We start from the raw sequence: 17,633 nt of genomic DNA, 5'->3' as shown, positions 1-17,633 counted from the left end.
CGGGATCACAAGCTGAAAAACACTTCAGCTGCCAAACTCACCCCAGTCACACTTTCCTCTTTACACTACAGCATACACGCAGGACAATTGACCTATACCTACAAAAAAAAAAATAAATAAAAAAATAAACACAAAACACACGTACTTACCAACTCCAGATACTCCAGGGCTATGCTGTGCTGTCTGCCGGTCGAGGTCACAGAGCTATCAACCACAACAAAGACCACAACTCAACAACAAAACAACACCCAAGGACTACAACTCAACAACAACACAACAACCAAGGACCACAACAACACAACAACAACCAAGGAACACAACCACAACTCAACAACACAACAACAAAAGACCACAACTCAACAACAAACAAGGAACACAACCACAACCAAGGAACACAACCACAACCTCACACATAACAACAAAAACTCAACAACACAACAAAAGACCAATGCACAAACTACCAACACAAAAAAAACAACAACACAAAAAAAGCAACACACACACCCACTAACAACACCAACAGCAACCCTCAACCACAACAACTCACAGCACAACAACTCCTAAGCAACCAATATCAAACCCAACAACAATCAGCAACAAACTTATAACACTACTTAAATAACTTAACCAATCCCTCAACACTTTCCACAGACCGCTGTCAACACTACCGATTATCACAGCTTCTGACCAAAGACTGACCAAAGACTCATTCACAACACAGAACTCTGATCTCTAACAGCACCAGCAGAAAACCCAGAACTCACCAACAGCCGATTCAGTCGTTAACTATCCATACAGCAATTACACCCTCTCTCTCTCTCTCTCTCTCTCTCTCTCTCTCTCTCTCTCTCTCTCTCTCTCTCACACACTAACACAGACGTTGTCAAATGGAACTCCATAACTCCTCCATATCTCGTTCATAGTTAGTGTTGGGAGAATATTCTGAAAAGGAAAAACGACTGAACATCTTCATGGAATTTTATTTCTTCTTTGTTCCTGGATACTCCAGCGCATGCTTACAGATTCAGTGCAGTACAGAAACCTTGAGAAAGGTTGAACAACTACTGTGATAACAGCAGGTAATAGAGAAGAAAAAGGAATGATAAGGAAAAGGTGAAAAGATGGAAGTAACCGACCGAGCAAAGATTAGGCTAAAAACCTGCCAGACATACCCGTTCGTTTGCAGAGACGTTGATTCCATAATGGTAAGACAGACTGGGCACTGGAGGGTACATTTCGGAATGGAAGGCTCTGATCTTGGCCGCAACTCTTCCGGTTTTGGCTTCAAGGGCGGCCCAACCCTGGTGGTGTTCCGTTTCGGCAGGGCCGGAGGAGAACCATCACTGCTCTCGGTTTCAGCATCTGTCCCCGCCAAAAGAAACATTAATAATGATTTTAAAACAGATAATTGATCAACTTTAGCCACGATATCTGAATGTCAAAAGATTCTCTTGTATTTTTCTCCAATGTCCTTGAAAACAATTTAGATTTTAAGCCAATTTCTGTTACATAGATGAGCAAGTGTGTTGCTATTAAGTTTGTGTGTGGACTTTTATATTTCTATGACATGATCACTGCCAGATATTCTAGTTATGCTGACTGATATACCTGTGAAGCGTTGCAAAGGCGGGGGTGGATTGGCCTGTATGATGCTGGCAATATTGGCGATGACTTTAGAACTGGGAGTGTTTATCTTCATATGAGGTTTACCTGCATATGACACTGAGGGGATGGCCTGTTCGAAAAAAAAAAAAATTAAGGTGAACCTGAAGAATGTCTCAAACATTGTATATCTGCATGAAAAACAAGTAAAAATTGTGAAGAAGTCTCTTTGGCACAATCGAGTTTTCTGTACAGCATATAATACTGTATGAAACTCGATGTGCTGCAGTATGAAACTCTCAGTGACGAGGCAGCACTCAGATGTACCCTAGATGCAGTCAAGTGAAGGAGCATTGGCGACTCCTCTGGAATTGGACTCGACGATGCCAGGAGCACGATCCATGGCTAATGTTAACCTTAAGTTGAATAAAAATTACTGAGGCTAGAGGGCAGCAATTTGGTATGTTTCATGATTGAGGATGGTTGATAAACATACCAAATTGCAGCCCTCTAGCCTTAATAGTTTTCTGGATCTGAGGGTGGATAGGAAAAGTGCAGATGGTCAGACAAAGCCTTGTCAAGCGTTTTTTTTCATGGAAAATGTAACGACTTAATGTTTTTGAATCTCATAACTTTCGTTACCAACCTGCAAGGTTGCTTTAGAATCCCTTAGAATTTCCTTGTAGACCTTTAAGATATTGTTGAACATATTCTCATATTTATCTCTGAGAGAAAACTCTCTAACCATGCAAGGTTTACTTACACACATACGTATATGAATTATTTAGAATAGCTGTGGAATCTAAAATATCAATATCAAGTAAGTTAATGCTTAAATCTTCTAAGATTCACGTATATATCACAGAGCATTTTCAAATTGCTGGTCTGCTGGTATGGTCGCTCGCGTTGTGGCATGCTGCTCAGGTGTTGCAGAGTTTGCGCCTCCCCGAAGGTGATGAAAAATCACTGGTTCTGCGAGATAATCAGTTACTACTTCTGTGTGGGATCTGTGGTGAGAGGCTGAAACCATCATTCTTTGGAAGCTTGATTTGCAACCGCATGGCCTCTGTGTGCTTATTCCATGTGAATAAGTTCAATCTGCTGTAATTTGATAATAATAAAATCTGATAAATCTCTCATATCTATAATAATTGTACCATACAAATCAGTTAAGCTTACAAAATACAGATGATAAAAGGAAAATGGGAAGTAATGAATACACAAGCACAAATAGTGAATAATTGAATAGATAAGTACAAATACAAATATACATACACACACACACACACACACACACATATATATATATATATATATATATATATATATATATATATATATATATATATATATATATATATATATATATATATATATATATATATATATATTGTGTGTGTGTGTGTGTGTGTGTGTGTGTGTATTGTATATTTGTATTTGTACTTATCTATTCAATTATTCACTATTTGTATATATATATATATATATATATATATATATATATATATATATATATATATATATGTGTGTGTGTGTGTGTGTGTGTGTGTGTGTGTTCAGGCCTGACAAGAAAGGGTGTAAAATAGAATGTCAAAAATGATAAATATTAGAGTTTAATCCATAGTTTTTGAGGTTGCTGGGATGAGTAGAGACACTACTGATGCCCTTTAAGTCCAACTTCCGCCCCGATAGAAATGGAGGTGAGAAGTGGTGAAATATAAATGTCAAAAAGGCTGGACATTGTAACTAAAGCAACTACCTTAACAGGAAAGAGAGACTGATAGGAGTGGATGTGAGAAAGAGAGTAGACAGGTTGTTGGGAGGAGAGAGGGAGAGTTTTAGATTGTTATTCAGATTTTTCCTGGGCACTGCCTTGTCCGGTTAGCTAGTATGTTATATATATATTATATTATATATATATAGATATATATATATATATATATATATATATATATATATGTGGTGTGTGGGTGTGTGTGTGTGTGTTTGTGTGTGTGTCTGTGTGTGCGTATAACTTTTATTTTCTTCTCTGTTTTCTATACTTACAATGCTGTGTCTGACTCTTGGCGGGGCTTGGGAATAGGTATTAAGGCTGATCAGGCAGGAGAGACAGACTGTGTGGAGACAGGCCATGATTTTTGGGGTCCTTTGGCCTGTATCGTATTTTTCCGCACACACTGGACAGTCGAGGGTTTCCTGAAAGAAACTAAATTTAAGCAACTAGAGTGCAGTAAAATGATAAATCGACGATGGCGATGTCCCCTAAGACTAACTTTCCAGACATTTCCCAATGAAAAAAAAAATAGTTTGGGTGAATAACTGTATAACTCTTCATAACAACAAGCTTTACTGGAAAGCCTTTACCTAATCGAATTGTTTTAAAAGGAGAGTAATGATGTGCGCGCCTTAAAAGTTAACGAGTTGGCACTAATATTTGTATTGTAACGAATTATACTGTTTATAGTTGTATCTATTTTAGGATGAATTCCAGCTGATCAAGAACATCACCACTTAAATTTCTATAAAGTCTCAGGGACAGGATGATATTAAGTCAAGAAAGAAAGAATTTGGATTCAGTGTGCTTCAAAAAATTGGATGAGAAAACTCTTAATACAAGCTCTACCAAAGAATACGAGTGAGTGCAGAGGAGCAAGGGATAGACCAGGAATGTTATGAGCTGAAATTGATCAGATGAAAGTGAGCCAGAACTTTTTATAAGAAGACCAAGATATATGTCCAACAAGATGAAATTGGACATGGAGGAGTTAGTGAGACTTTATAGGCAAATGACCAGGAACTTTTTGGTAAGACAGAAACCATCAAAATGCCGACAAACTGATTTCCAGCAGATATAAAAGAAACTTGAAAAGCAGCAGAAGCGGAGGTTGGGAATAAGTAACCTACTTCAACTCGACTTTCAACCAAAGGTTAGGAAAGCAAGTTCTAGCAGAAGAGGGGAAGTATGTCCTAGTAAGACCTCACTGGCATTATGTGCCAGTCTCATAATTTTGCAACCAAAGAAAAAATAACATCTTGCTCCTTCCATGTGCAAAATCAAGAAGGAAAGCTGTAAACTCTCTAAAGTTCCACATTTGATGCTGCGTGGAGGGAACTAGGGGGTGGGGTCTTTTTTGAGGTATAGGTATTTGTAACAGAAATGAGGAAAGTGATCCCTAGGCCTGAAAACTGAAGAAATGTTGTAGGGGTAGTTACACAGAAGCGTTTGAGATAACGTCAAGATATAGAAAGCTGGGTACTACGATAGCTTAAAACCCAGCCATATGAATTGGGAGATAATAATTTGTTTCAATTTACTATGACACCTTGGTAGGGAAAGAAAAGGCAGCTGAAGAAATAAGAAAAGTCTATAGAAATTAAAGCTAAATGGTGCTCAATAAAGGGAAGATTAGTTCCATATACCATAATTGATTAATGAGTAGAACAGCAGGCAGACCTACCGCAACCTACGTCGCTGAGAGAAGACCTGTTACTTCTACGACGGGAAGCCCAACCAAAACCTAAGCGCCTCAGTGGCGTGGTTGGTTTGGTGTTTGCTTCTCACCTCGGTGGTCGCGGGTTCGATTCTCGGCCATTCCATTGAGGAGTGGGAGATGTGTATTTCTGGTGAGAGAAGTTCACTCTCGACGTGGTTCGGAAGTCACGTAAAGCCGTTGGTCCCGTTGCTGAATAACCACTGGTTCCATGCAGCGTAAAAACACCATACAAACAAACAAACAAGCCAAAACCTACACGAAGATTGCATTATAATTATTGTTCCTCGGCACCGTTTGCTGTGGGACATATTTGTATGATTTCTCATTTCGTGCAAAAATTATGGAGAGACGCATTATGAAATTAAAGGATATGGTGTTTCAAGTGTTATTTAGATATGTGAGGAAAGGAAGAAATGAAAAGAAAATGTGGTTTCTAATTATGTTATCGTCCTTTGTACTTGAATTCTTTTGGTGCTTTTTCCCCAAATTTATTTTTGTTTTATTTGTTTTTGTTTGTATGGTGTTTTTACGTTGCATGGAACCAGTGGTTATTCAGCAACGGGACCAACGGCTTTACGTAACTTCCGAACCACGTCGAGAGTGAACTTCTATCACCAGAAATACACATCTCTTCACTCCTCAATGGAATGGCCGAGAATCGAACCCGCGACCACCGAGGTGGGACGCTAATACCATACCAATCACGCCACCGAGATGCTTTATTCTTGCTTTAGAATAATAGGCTGACAGCATTCCGCAGTCTATCTTCCAACTGATGTTAGTACGTTACAAGATACCAAAGACAACGCGAGGCAGCTTGTAAGAAAATAGTATTCCTTTCGACTTTCCAGGTTTAAAATAGTCATCTTCTCGTGACATTTATTAGCATTTCTCATACAAATTCTGTGAAAAGCGAACTGTTCTGAGTACTATATCAGTTCTAATAATGTAATAATGTTAAAAAATATCCACAAATATATATTAAAAATATATTTCTATGTAAAAATAGAACAAAGACTTTCGAACACCTGATGAGGAGCACCGTTCAGGTGTTCGAAAGTCTTTGTTCTATTTTTACATAGAAATTTATTTTTAATATATAATTGTGGATATTTTTTAACAATTTGTTTTCACGAAACTGTGATTTTCTTAACAATGTAATATCTATACGTAGCCCAGATGATGTTTCAAGATCTTAACATCTTAGAAATGGCTGTCAGCATTACTTGATATTTTATGCTACATTGAAAAAATTCCACTTTGAATTTATTTTATAACATCCGAAGTTTCTCTTTAATAGATGAAAATCGATCCACAAATGTCTTATCTATCCTCTTCAGAATCTTCCTCCATGATCCACTCTCTGATAATAACGCTTGACATTATTGTTCTACATTTTGTAAATTCCTGTCTCATTCCAACTGAGCTTATCTCCGATTATCAATAAAAATAATATTTAGATTACTCCTGTCACTATGATACATCTTTTCTTGCATTGCTTTTGAAAATTCGGTCATATACTCATACTTTTTTATCTATTCTCAATATTATTACTTTTATTGCCATTATTATGATTGTTATCTTTTGTACTACTCCAGTAACTGTGGATATTGCTGTTTATTCGTCTTTTATCGTGTTAATCTCATGTATCTAGATTGTGTATGTTACTGTCTGTACAATGTATATTCCCTGTATATGGTCTTGGGCTGAAAATAAAATTAATATTAGAATTATAACTAAAAAGTGGGTGCAGCTAAAGGCCGAAGGAACCTTCAACTCTCATTATAATCGTAATGCCCACAGTGCACCACGTGAGGTGCGCTGTCGACACTCGCCCTCTGCTGGGTCCAGATAACATTAGTCGTGAAGGTAACAACGTTGTTATCACAAGGTGCTGTATTTACTTCGAAAGGCGATTGGGTTGTTGCTCAAGTTAAAAAATAAGTTGATGTTCAGCACCTTTTTCTTTGTTCACAAGGGAGGCTGAAGTCGAACTTTGTATCGACTTCAGAGAGAACAGTACCAGTAATTAGGAGACCGACTTTTGTATACATACACACACACATACAGTAACAGTCCTGTGTTTAGGCGAGACAAGATGAGAAATAATGATCAGTCATGGTATATGATAATAATGAGTTTTTATTATCAGCTGAAGGCCATATACATGGAATATACAAAGAATAGAAACTAGCATACACAGTCTAGATACATAAGATAACATGGTAGTCTAAACTAAAGGATGGTAATCAAAATAATGGTAAAAATCGTAATAAAATTGAGAATAGTTGAAAAATTGAACGTAACAAAACGATATTGATTATAATCACAGTTACAATGAAAAAAATGAAAATGCCAGTAATAAGAATAATTGTAGCAATAGAATAATGGTGACAGATCCTGCAGATGTATATAAATTCAAACAACTGAGAGACAGAGCATTTAAGCCATCAAATTCAGTCATTTATTGAAGCCACTGGCTGAGGAAAAGGATAAGGGTATTCATTAAAGTCATCAAGTCATATCTAAATAACATGAGAGAGTTGTAGAGCCCGGGCTAGAGAAACCCATTTCTTCAAAAAATTATTTGCTTCCTGTATAGTTCTAACAGTACGACTAGCGCCACTGCGTAACCACATGACGATGCAATGATTTTAGCTATAACATCGTCTGTCATTATTATGAACTTCTTTTATTAGGTTTTGATATGGAAGTGTTATTGAGTGAACATCAGATACTCTCTCTCTCTCTCTTTGACAGACATTTGCCTCAAAATATATATGGTACTGCAAATGTTTAATTAACAAACGTTACCATTGAAGAAGCCGAGTTGATGATTGTCCCAAAGTCAGCTGGACGGGATTCTAAATGCAAATTCTTCTGATTGAATATTCTTTTCCTCACAGGCAAATTAGATTTTGATCACCAGTTACTTCGGTTTCCCTCTATAGACTCACTTTTACACCAAAGAAATGTTCGAAAGCATCACGCAGCACTTCACATTTTTCCTTGGTGTCAACTAAAGTTGTCCAGTGTCCAGCACAAATCCGTGACTCCGTGAGTACCACAAATGCCCTTCTAAGACTAGTGAGCAGCGGACCCTCTGCCTGTGGGATTTTCATTATTGTCCTCTTTATCTTATCAGACGATAACTTTCTTGACGTATTGACATAGCCAGATTAAGCCTGTTCATTTTGCTGGAGTTCAAGTTTAAGTAAAAGCATGGTCTTAATGTTATTATTAGCATTATTCCTGACAAGATACAGGGGAACCCGTAAGAAGATAATGTTGTTAAGCAGAGAGGCAGAAATAGCGAAACGGAATAGACACCAATCGACATAAAAAGTATTCTAAATTTCACAACTGGAAAATGAAAGAAGAAATATACTACGTTATATAGCAATGCAGGCTGAAGCTCTTCTCTGTTAAATCTACGAGAAAAATGGTTGACGGCGTTCACTAATTGCTGTTACCTAAATCATGTTATAGTTACCAGTGCAATCGTAAACAACGGTCCCTGATCAGGACAACGTCTTCATTTTATTTAGCCTTTAAGACCCGATAAAGTCACGAACTTGTGACTTATCAGTCTGATATTTATCTCTGCGAGAGATATGGCTGTTCAAGTGGCGTTTCTAATGTTGTTTGTCAGCTGATTCGTTTAAATGGAAAATGATTGTCTCTACTGCTTGTTATAATTTATGGTGCTAACGAATAATTGGCAGATGGCCGGACTTCATCATAAGTAACAATAATCATATCTCCAGCTGCTTATGCAATTTTCAGAACACTTTCTTGACATTATTATTCTTCGCCTTTGAAAAAAAAAACGAATAAAAAGAAACATAGACATGTATAAATCTCCTGTTCCAAAGTGAGCTATAAACTCGGTCGAAGTTCACTTGCTTTTCCTGAATGGGAGCAATGTTCATTTATAGAAATGGTATGTCCAGAATCGATACACATTATTGACGTCAAGAAGATCGTCTCACTACTGATCGTGTCAATCTTCTGCCCTCATACCAATCATTTTCTACCAGACTTCATAGAAGCAACATCTCCACATTAGGTGCTACTTCTATTTCAGTAGCCTTGTTCTGATTAAAGAAGAAAAGCCAAAGAAAGCGTCGTTGGATGGAGAAGTGTTACAAGAGGAGAAATCATCTTTTTATATATATATATATATATATATATATATATATATATATATATATCTATATATATAATATATATATATTTATATATATATATATATAATATATTATTGATTGATTTTGTTATATTTTGTATGTTTTCTTCGCATCAGAAATAGTACTTATGTAATTGCTAAATAATCATGATGAATAACGCCTATAAATGCTCACCGAAGTCGATTCACCTGTAAAGTCATAATCCTCATTATCATCTATGGCATTCATCGACTCTGCGGGAGTTTCCTGGTCTCGTAGAGATAACATTTCCTGAAAGTAATATAATGTCGATTCCTAGACTACTTCAGAGCCTGCGCCAGACTTCTTCGAATCCCTTATCTTCCTCAGTTCTTTCCTAAAGTTTTTCCTCGGCTAATTAAGTTTCTTCTTTACATCTTGTAGTGTAGCATTTGGATATTTCTCTTGGTATTTCACCAGCAATACCGAATAATTGTCTCATTTCTTATTTCTGTTGCTATACTACTCTGGTTTCACTTTCGAGAGGGAGAGCATCCCTTTGTATAAGCGAATCCATTCTCCTATAAAATCCCTTTCTGCTTCCTTGATAGTCGGGGAGCATCAGGAAAGTTCAGCTCTAGTAGAAGATTCAAGAGGCAACCTTCTGAAATCGGTGTAGGTCACTCTGACAAATGGCCACATATTCTGGTCTGTATGCACCAAATCAGCTTCCTGACACAACTCCCTATATTGTAAGATATGCTCATATCTATGCTTCTAATTGTCACAGAAACATGATTTCTGCGTCTGAATATATGATTTCAGGGTCGAGGACACACTTAACACCAATTTCAATACTAATGGTCGGTTGACTAAATGGGGGAATTAATGAATTGGTTGCATTTGACAACATTCTCAAGGGTTGCTTGTGAGAGAGAGCGGCTGGTTGTTTCATCTGTTGCCTTGTTTTGTGTTTTGCGTTTGTCGGAAGTGATAGGAAGAGTTTTGGATGTTTTGCGTATTTATTATATTTATTTCTATGTTTATTATTATTGTTAAGATAGTATGGGGAAGGTTTGTGTCTGTTTTTTTTTTTCATTTTGAGAGAAGGGGGAGAACGTGAGAGAGAGAGAAAGGGTGTGAATGATGAATGGGTGGTCGACGAATGAACTGCTTGTTTGGCGGGCGTGTTGGCTCATGGAGTGGCTCGGTCGCCAGGCATTCAGAGTCAGTCAGAAGCAGCCAGTCAAAGAAGGCATTTGGAGTGGGAGGTGGTCAGTCAGTACAGTTGTCTGTTTCACATAAGTTCTAAGTAATTGAGTTATGTCTTGCTTGTGTCCAACTGTGGTTGCCAAATTGGTGAGCGGTTTATAATGTCCAATGTTTGTGAATTGGTGTGTAGTTATGGTGCTTGTTTGTTTGTTTTTTGTGTTGGATGAGCAGTTTATTGGTGTCAGTGTTGGTGTTGTTGCGTTTATTGGTGTTGTGTTTTGGGTTGATCCTGGAGTTTTTTTCAACAGCCATACCTAGTTGAGAGCACAGCTTCTTGCCCTGATTCTGTCAAGTTTCCTGGTGAGTAAACGTGTTTGAGTTTTTTTTTTTTTTTTTTTTTCCTTATTGAACCGGGTGTTCAGGTAATAATTAAGTAACATAAAGGGAAAGTGTGTCTAGGGGGAATTTGTCAGCCAGGGTCGATTAACGTAAACGCGGGAAGGTCTTGCTTAGCTTGTGATTCCGCAACATCATATTTTGGCGCCCGAACAGGGACTGCTGGTGTGGCTGTAGCAGAATGGCTTGGACAGCAAGTCTTAACACTCATACGAAAGAGGAAGTGAAAGGGGCTGAAGGGTGAATGATTGATCAAATGCATGAGAAGCTGGAGTAGGTGATGATTACTGTGTAGGAAATGTTTAAGGGACTTCTTGGAAAGGGGTCTGTTGGAGGTAGGCTTCCTGGGTCTGGTGACCGGCTTGAAGCGGTGAAGGTGAGAGGGCGAGTGGATGATAGTACGAGTGAAGAGGTTGATGTGTTTGTGATGGATGAGGAAAAGAAGGGAAAGACACAGGACAAGGATAGAACTGAGGACAAGGGTAAGAAAGGAACTGAGAAGAAGAATAAGACTAAAAGGAAGCAGATTGGTAAGGATGACGGACAGGATGAGACGAGGACTAAGGACGTTGGAAAAGGGGCTGAGAGTAAGGGGCAGGATGAGAGTGATTCGGATAGTGGTAGGTGGGAACAAATAGACAAGAAGAAGAGTAGGAAGGGCATGGCCAAGAGTATGGATGCGAGTATGGAAGTGGATTTGCTGTATTTGGAAGGGGTTAAGAGGAATGAGGATGGAAGTAGCATTAGTGGGAATGAGAGTGAGCGAGAAATACGAAGAGCTGTTTATATGAGAGAGGTACCCCGATGTGCACGATATGAGGAATGTGGTAGTAGGGATATAGGGACTTTTTTAAGGAATATGAGAAATATTGTACAGCAAAGTATGGGGATAATAAGAGAGTTTGGGTTAGGGAGTTAGGGGAATTTTTGACAAGATATTTGTTGAGATATATGGGATAATGATGAGTGTAGGGGATGCGTCGTATGAGAGTGTTAAGACTAGGATTATGGAGCAGACTAGGAGGGCAAAGAGTAGCGTTAGGTATGGGAGGAAGAATGATTTAGAGGAAGCCAGAATGAATGTTGGTGAGTCGTTGTCGATGTATGTATGCCGTTTAGAGATGTTAGTAGGAAAAAGTTGGGGATGAGGGGGTAAATGAGTGCAAGGATTTGATGAGGAAGTTGTTAGCGACTGTGCCTGAGCGTGTGTATGAGTTTAAAATTTGAAATGTAAGGAGAAAGTAAGATCGACGGTTGAGAGGTTGACATGGAATGATATCTTAGAGATAGTTGAGGATTACGAATTAGATAGGTGTATGAAAGAGAGCAGGCAGAAGTGTCAGCATCAAGACTGTAGTGAATAAGTGTATGCCTGATGAGTTTAGGAGCTATAAGGAGGCAGTTTTAGAAGGGCCGAGGTGAATGGCAGAACAAGTGGTTAATAGGAGCGTTAGGGCAAGTAACATAAGTATGGTGAACCCTAAGAGAGATAGGAGCGTGATTGACGGAAGATTAGGGTCAGTTTATCTGTAAGTGGGAGCAGAAGTGTTATAGATGTGGGGAAACCAGGGCATTAGAAGAATGAATGTCGGTGGTTGTTAGGAGCTTGTTTCGGGTGTAGGAAGACAGGACATTTAGTTAGTGAGTGTCAAGAGAGATAGGAAAATTAAATGTTATAGAAGTGGGTAGACAGGGCACGTAGCTAGTGGATGTCTGGGTACCCGTGTGAAAGCAGTTTGCGGCAACTGTGGAAGGAATGGGCATTATGCTAGGATGTGTAGGGAACAGCGAGCAAAGTGTGCTGAATGTGGAGTGGAAGGTCATGGGGCGAGTGTATGTAGGCAATTTAGTAGTGTTAAATGTTTGTTTGGTTAGATCCAATGTATTGTAGCCACATTCGTGTTGGGCTGTGGTCTCGTAGTATTCTTTGTAATTCACCCAAACATGTCGGGTTAAGGGGCCATTTATATTCCATTGAATAATTTTATTTTCCATTATCGGTGTTAAATTCTGTAAATTGATTACCGATTATTGGTGTTAAATTCTGTAAATTGATTACCAATTTTACTTTGCCTGGAAGTTTATATGCATTTGAATTGATTTGTGGTTTTTTAATTGTATTTGTATGTTGGTTATTAGATTCAACGGTTGTTTGTTTTTCATAATTAAATATTAATGTCTGTTTTTTATTTTATAATTTCCTTTTTGCATTTTAAGGATTCAGAACATAATTCGTTCTCATGTTGGTGTGTTAAATGGCACTTTCGTAATTTAATAAAATTGTCTATGCAGTTTTGTATTGTGTCCTTTCTTCGTGGGTAGTTGGCTATAAGTGCATAAGAAGCACTCATTACAACCACATGACTAAGCATGTTTGGTGCCGTTAGTTATTGGCTCAGTTTCTTTGATCGAAGCATTTGATCTTCTGGCTTTAGAAATTTCTGGTTTTGTAACTCTAGTGGAGTGGTCATTTTCTGTAGTGATAAGAAATGTTGTTTTGGGGGTTATTTGGTTTATTGTTATTAGTGGAATATTTGGATCTTGTGGATGGTTGGGGTGTGATAGATATATTTTGGTTTGGTTTAATGGTATCATTTTCATTAGTATTGTAGAAGGGAATGCTATCATTAGTATTGTCCTTTGGAAATTGTAGTGATTGATTCTTTACTCTCCAAATGTTGGTTGTATGATTGGGACTGAGCATAATTTCTATTTGTGATGAGGTTAATACAATGTCTCTTTTTAAATGTTCTTCTGCTGTAGTTGTAGTTTCTTTAAATCGATTGTGATTTTCAATATTCAAATTTTTCGTTCCAGTATTTTCTTCTGGACAATTCGGTTATCACTGTGATTTGATTCCTCTTCCATTGGAAATTCTTTTTCATGGATGTCTGAATCTGTAATGTTAGTAGTGGTATTGGTGGACATAATATTACGCTTATTTTGGGTTTTAGTATTATATTGGCTCGCGAATTAGTTTATATGTATATATCATCTTGTTTGTTGTTGTGTTGATCGATGCTTTGATTTTTAGTTACATTTGAGAAAGTGGAGCTTTTGGATAGGTTATTAACTCATCTTATTTTTAGCTCTAGTCTAGTTCCAATCAGTGGTATGGTTATCTGATGTACAGACTGCACATATTGCTTTATTACGATATTTTTGTGTCCACACCTTGAGTGCTGTGTTCATTGTAGCGGGGTTTTGAAATAAATGGACGAACTTCTCTATTTTGTCTGAGAATTTTGATTTTAAATGGGAGGTTTTGGCCTGTGAATTTTATTTTGGCAATGTTGCTATTTTTATTCTTGTCTTTCCTGCTTGGAATTGAGTATATTTCTAGATCGTGTCTATTGTTATATCTCTACTTTAAGGAGCCTAGTAGTACTTGTTTTGAGGGAAGTTCTTGTTCGTTGTTGGGTAGGATGACTGTACCCTGTACATAATTCAATGTTTGTGGCTTGTAATTGCTTTTTTTATATTATTTTCATTACACTTAAAAAGGCAGTGGACTGCTTTTTGTTGGTTACTTGGATTAGCCATTCATTATTTTGTATATGTCCACATTCAATGTCTGTGTTGGATTTATGTTAAGTAATTTGTTTTCTAGTATAGCTGTTCTGTGTTTGCCACATCTCCTTTTAGAAGATATGAAAGAGCAGTACATATTTTTTACTCTTTCAAAGTCCAGGGTGGTGGGAGTTCCATTGCTGGATGGAAAATTGGTTTATGTGAATTTATTAAATATTTTGTTCTTTGTGGGAAAGAGCTAGCACCGTGGTTTTTTAAATCTTTGATTATAATTCAGAAAGTAGGTAGCAGTGGGAGATGTTCCTGCTTGAAGGGAAAGGCCCCTACGCATAGTTATCAAGTTGTGGTGATGTTTTAGGAGTAATATGCCTGCTTCTGCTAACAGGGCGTTTATAGGGGATGATTGAAATGCTCCCGTGCACAAACGTATTCCTTCATGATGCAGTGCATCTAGTGTTTTTAATGTAGCTTCTGAGGCAGATGAATATATTGGGCAACAATAATCTATTATAGATAGTGTTGTTGCTTTGTATAAAATAAGCATGGTGTTACGTCCAGCTCCCCATTTGGTGTGATAGTTGTTTCAATATGGAAAGGACTTTTATGCCTTTGGCTTTGATATATTTGAGGTGTGCTTTCCAGTTCAGGTGCTGATCAAACACCATTCCCAGGTATTTAAAACTTGTGCAGAATATAACTTCGGTATTATAAAGATAAACTTAATTGTTTGTTGTTTTGGCCATCTTTTATCTTTATAGATAAAAGATGGCCAAAATTTTCTATTGAAAATTGAAAGTAGGATTCCAATTTTCTATTGAAAATTGGAATCCTACTGAATTTGCCCAGTTGGTAATATTTCTGATGGCCGTATTGAGGATTCTTTAGGCATGTCTTACCATGCTGCTTGTATAGTATATGATAAAGGCATCAACCTACTAGCTGTTTTAAACTCTTTTTGGTAAAATTTTTTTTTTTTTTTTTTTTTTTTTTTTTTTTTTTTTTTTTTTTTGTATGGTGTTTTTACGTTGCATGGAACCAGTGGTTATTCAGCAACGGGACCAACGGCTTTACGTGACTTCCGAACCACGTCGAGAGTGAACTTCTATCACCAGAAATACACATCTCTCACTCCTCAATGGAATGGCCGGGAATCGAACCCGCGACCACCGAGGTGAGAAGCAATCACCAAATCAACCACGCCACTGAGGCGCTATTGGTAAATTTATTGTAATATCATTGACAGCTTAAGACACTGCCTTGGGGAATTCCTTCTTCCAGTTCATAAACATTTGAATGAGAATTTTCTATTCAAATTTGGAAAGTTCTGTCAGATGGAAAATTGTTAATAAAAATTGGTATATGGCATCTCATACCTTCAGAGTGAAGTTTTTTGCATGATATTGTTTCCATGTTGTATCATATGCTTTTTCTGTCAAAAAATATTGCCACTGTTATTTTTTTCTGATCGAATCCTTTTTTGCTTCTAGACAGGTTAGTGGTTCAAGGGTTGATTGTTGGTGTTAGAACTGAATTTATAGTTAACCATTTTTTCTAGTATCTTACATAGACAGCTTGTCAAGGATATAGGTCTATAATTGGATGGATTACTTGAATCTTTATCAGGTTCGTTTATTGGGATAACGATAGCATGTTTCCATTTATCTGGTAAACGCGTTTCATCCAGATGGTATTATAGAATTTTGGTAAATATGATTTGGCAATGGGGGCTAGTCTTTGTATCATTTCAAATGATATTTTATCATGGCCTGGGGCCGATGGATGACATGAATCTAGACCATTGTTTAATTCATCCATATTAAATGCATAATTATATTCTAGATCTTCAATAGTAACAAAACTGAGTATAGTATTTTTCTTCTGTGTTCTTATATTTTGAAAATGTTCATTTAGATTGGAGTAGACACTTATGTTTTCAAAGTGTTTCCCTATTATATTCGAAATTTCATATGGGTCATGATATAGTTTCCCATTTTGGTTTATTTCACTTTTTGGGCGTCTTATATGTTTTCCGTTAATTTTCCTTATTTTTAGCCAAATATCTTTCATAGATGTATTTGTTGACAAGCTTAATACACAATTTTTCCTTGATAATATTTTCTCAGATATTACAAGTTTTCGAAATTTGACATTATATATGTTATATAAAGGTTTGATATAGTTGATTGTTATGTTGATGACCACTCTCTTGTTTAGTATATTTGTATGGTTGGGCAATTTGTTGAGGGCTTCGAGCCGTGTCTTAAGTCTGCTAAGATTTCAACTTAATACGTGTTTGAATTTTCTTAAAGTTGCTAAGGTTGGAGTCCACCATGGGACAGGGGATTTATTTGGGTGTGGCCCTGTGTTAGTTATGCTTTTATCAGCAGCATTTATTATGAAATCCGTGTGGAATTCACATATTTTATAGTGGTTTTGGTTATGCGGAAATGGTGGTATAAAATTTCTGGTATGTAGATTGTAAATGTCCCAATCTGCTTTTTGGATATTATATTTTACAGGTGGCAATATTAAATTATTATTTAATTGATTAAGGACAAAGGGGAAGTGGTCACTGGTATATGAGTAATCCAGGACATTCCACTCAAGTCTTTCAGCTAAGTCGACTGACTACAGCGACCAAAAGGGGATGGCATGACATGATTAGCATGGCCCAAGTGTAAGCAGAACCCGCTTGCTAAGACTAAGAGTATTACGATAATACAATTATTCCCATCCTAATCACATTATGAGCAAGAATACTTTTCATTTTTGAATTCCGTAGATAAATTGATCTTTGTTGGGTCCAATTTGGACATTCAACAAGTAAATGTTGCACTCTCATGGGTGTTTGACATCTATTACACTTCATTGGGTCAGCATGTGGTGTAGACATCAAGCGACCATGCGAAAATCGTGTGTCCTATACGGAGCCTTGTTAAGATTACTTCTTTCGATCTTTCTTTTTGTGAAGATGTCCTCCATGCATACACTTCAGTATTTATACTCTTAAGCTTATTTGTGGTTGGCACTAATGACCATTCTCTTTTCCAATCTTGATATATCAATGGTTTGACAGATGTTATCCAGTCTGACACTGGGTCATAGGTAATTGTTGGAGGGATAGTGCAGGCTAATTTGGCAGCAGAGTCTACATTTTCATTTCCTTTTATTCCCACATGTGCTGGAATCCAACATATTTCTATTGGTAATCCTGATTGGAGGAGTTGATGAATTTTTATTCATATTTCTT

At 37.2% G+C, this 17,633-nt stretch overlaps 1 protein-coding gene across 4 annotated transcripts in view; it reads right to left on the bottom strand.

Moving 5' to 3' along the window:
• The window catches only part of LOC135203225 (uncharacterized), a 54,495-nt gene extending 46,262 nt beyond the window's left edge, over positions 1 to 8,233 (bottom strand). For 2 of the 4 annotated variants that reach the window (XM_064232987.1, XM_064232985.1), the window contains exons 1-4: positions 8,054 to 8,233; positions 3,649 to 3,798; positions 1,609 to 1,735; positions 1,173 to 1,362 (exon numbers count right to left, since the gene is read on the bottom strand). In XM_064232987.1, the coding sequence (XP_064089057.1) occupies positions 1,173 to 1,362; positions 1,609 to 1,735; positions 3,649 to 3,798; positions 8,054 to 8,218 (632 nt within the window). In that variant the 5' untranslated portion in view covers positions 8,219 to 8,233. Of the gene's footprint in view, positions 1 to 1,172; positions 1,363 to 1,608; positions 1,736 to 3,648; positions 3,799 to 7,910 lie in introns of all 4 variants that reach the window. The other 2 variants (XM_064232988.1, XM_064232986.1) reach the window with 2 other exon arrangements.
• Between the last annotated feature and the right edge of the window lie 9,400 nt (positions 8,234 to 17,633).

Source organism: Macrobrachium nipponense, chromosome 33, assembly GCF_015104395.2.
Source record: "Macrobrachium nipponense isolate FS-2020 chromosome 33, ASM1510439v2, whole genome shotgun sequence".
Lineage (NCBI taxonomy): Eukaryota > Metazoa > Arthropoda > Malacostraca > Decapoda > Palaemonidae > Macrobrachium > Macrobrachium nipponense.
The sequence above is the reverse complement of the archived record's forward strand: the minus strand, read 5'-3'. Positions and strand labels throughout refer to the sequence as shown.